We start from the raw sequence: 1,532 nt of genomic DNA on the forward strand, positions 1-1,532 counted from the left end.
GAGAGGTTTGCTCTGTTGCCCAGGCTAAGTACCGTGGCGTGATCTTGGCTCACTGAAACCTCCACCTCCCTGGCTCAAGCAATTTTCATGCCTCAGCCTCCCGGGAAGCTGGGACTACAAGTGTGTGCCACCTCGCCTGGCTAATTTTTGTATTTTTTTTTTTAACAGACTCAGGGTTTCACCATGTTGGCTAGGCTGGTCTCGAATGCCTGACCTCAAGTGATCCTCCCACCTTGGCCTCCCAAAGTGCTGGGATTGCGGGCATGAGCCACCGTGCCCATCCCATGCATGATTTTTGTGATATCCACCACCACAGATAAGCAAAAGAGTCAATACATTCAAAGAGTTGTACACCTGTGCACAGTCCAAGTATTCTTTTAGTGCTTGCTGCCTAACTTTATTCTAGCTCTTACTGTTTATTGAACTCTTATTTACTCATGTGTCTGTAGACCTTAGTAGCCCCCAACCATCCCCAGGCTTTACTATAGGGACCAGTGCCTAATGCAGTAGTAGATGTCAATAAATGAATAGCCACAATAACCACAGAGGTGTCTTGCTTTATTTCAGGAATGCCTCTGGCTCAGGCAGTAGCCATTCTTCAGAAGCACTGTCGCATCATCAAAAATGTCCAGGTTCTCTACAGTGAACAGGTAAGTGGTAGCTGGTTTGTTTATTTAAATAGCATCTGTTGGCTTGGTGCTGTGGCTCACACGTTTAATCCCAGCACTTTGGGAGGCCAAGGTGGGTGGATCACTTGAGGTCAGGAGTTCGAGATCGCCCTGACCCACATGAAGAAACCTCATCTGTACTAAAAATACAAAATTAGCCGAGCGTGGTGGTGCACGTCTGTAACCACAGCTACTCGGGAGGCTGGGGCAGGAGAATCACTTGAACCCGGGAGGCAGAGGTTGCAGTGAGCTGAGATTGTGCTGTTGCACTCTGGCCTGGGTGACAAGAGTGAAACTCTGCCTGTAAAAAAAACCAAAAAACAAAACGAAAAAACGAAATAGTGTCCCTTGGCAGTGAGTCACTTCCAGAGCTGATGCTTTGGGAATGGCTGACTGGCAAGGATTGCTGTATTGGAATGGGAGAATCTCTAGCACCAGCCAGTTATCAGGTACCTTATCCTTGATTCTGAAACTTCTGCTCTTGATACTCTAGTACAAGTAGGTTTGGAAGAGCAGTAGTAATTTAACCTATGTTTTGCCTGTGCTCATCTTGCCTACAGGCCCTTAAACAGGGACTTTTCAGTGGTAGGTTGCTTCAGAGGCTGTCTCTGGTCTTTTAGGATGCTTGTCTTCCACTTACGTGTTTAAGATGTTTAAAATTGTCTTTTCTGCTTTGTTGGTTAGTTTGTGTTCAGGATTGTTGAAGTGCAGATCTCTAGCTAGCATAGCATACCAGGTTTGAAAGGAAACAGATATAGTTCACCCTTTATCACTCTCAAAGAGAAATCTTCCCTCCATTGAACTCTCTGAAACCTGCAGTTCTGTGGCATAGACCATGCGCTGCCATGTTGAACAGCCTTTTAG

General features: G+C 46.1%; 1 protein-coding gene across 2 annotated transcripts in view; it reads left to right on the forward strand.

Annotated features, from left to right (window-relative positions):
• The window catches only part of CUNH16orf70 (chromosome unknown C16orf70 homolog), a 43,547-nt gene that overhangs the window by 14,049 nt on the left and 27,966 nt on the right, over positions 1–1,532 (forward strand). For both annotated transcript variants that reach the window (XM_017539266.2, XM_017539267.2), the window contains exon 3: positions 568–650. In XM_017539266.2, the coding sequence (XP_017394755.1) occupies positions 568–650 (83 nt within the window). The remainder of the gene's footprint in view (positions 1–567; positions 651–1,532) is intronic.

Source organism: Cebus imitator, unplaced genomic scaffold (genome assembly GCF_001604975.1).
Source record: "Cebus imitator isolate Cc_AM_T3 unplaced genomic scaffold, Cebus_imitator-1.0 Scaffold118, whole genome shotgun sequence".
Lineage (NCBI taxonomy): Eukaryota > Metazoa > Chordata > Mammalia > Primates > Cebidae > Cebus > Cebus imitator.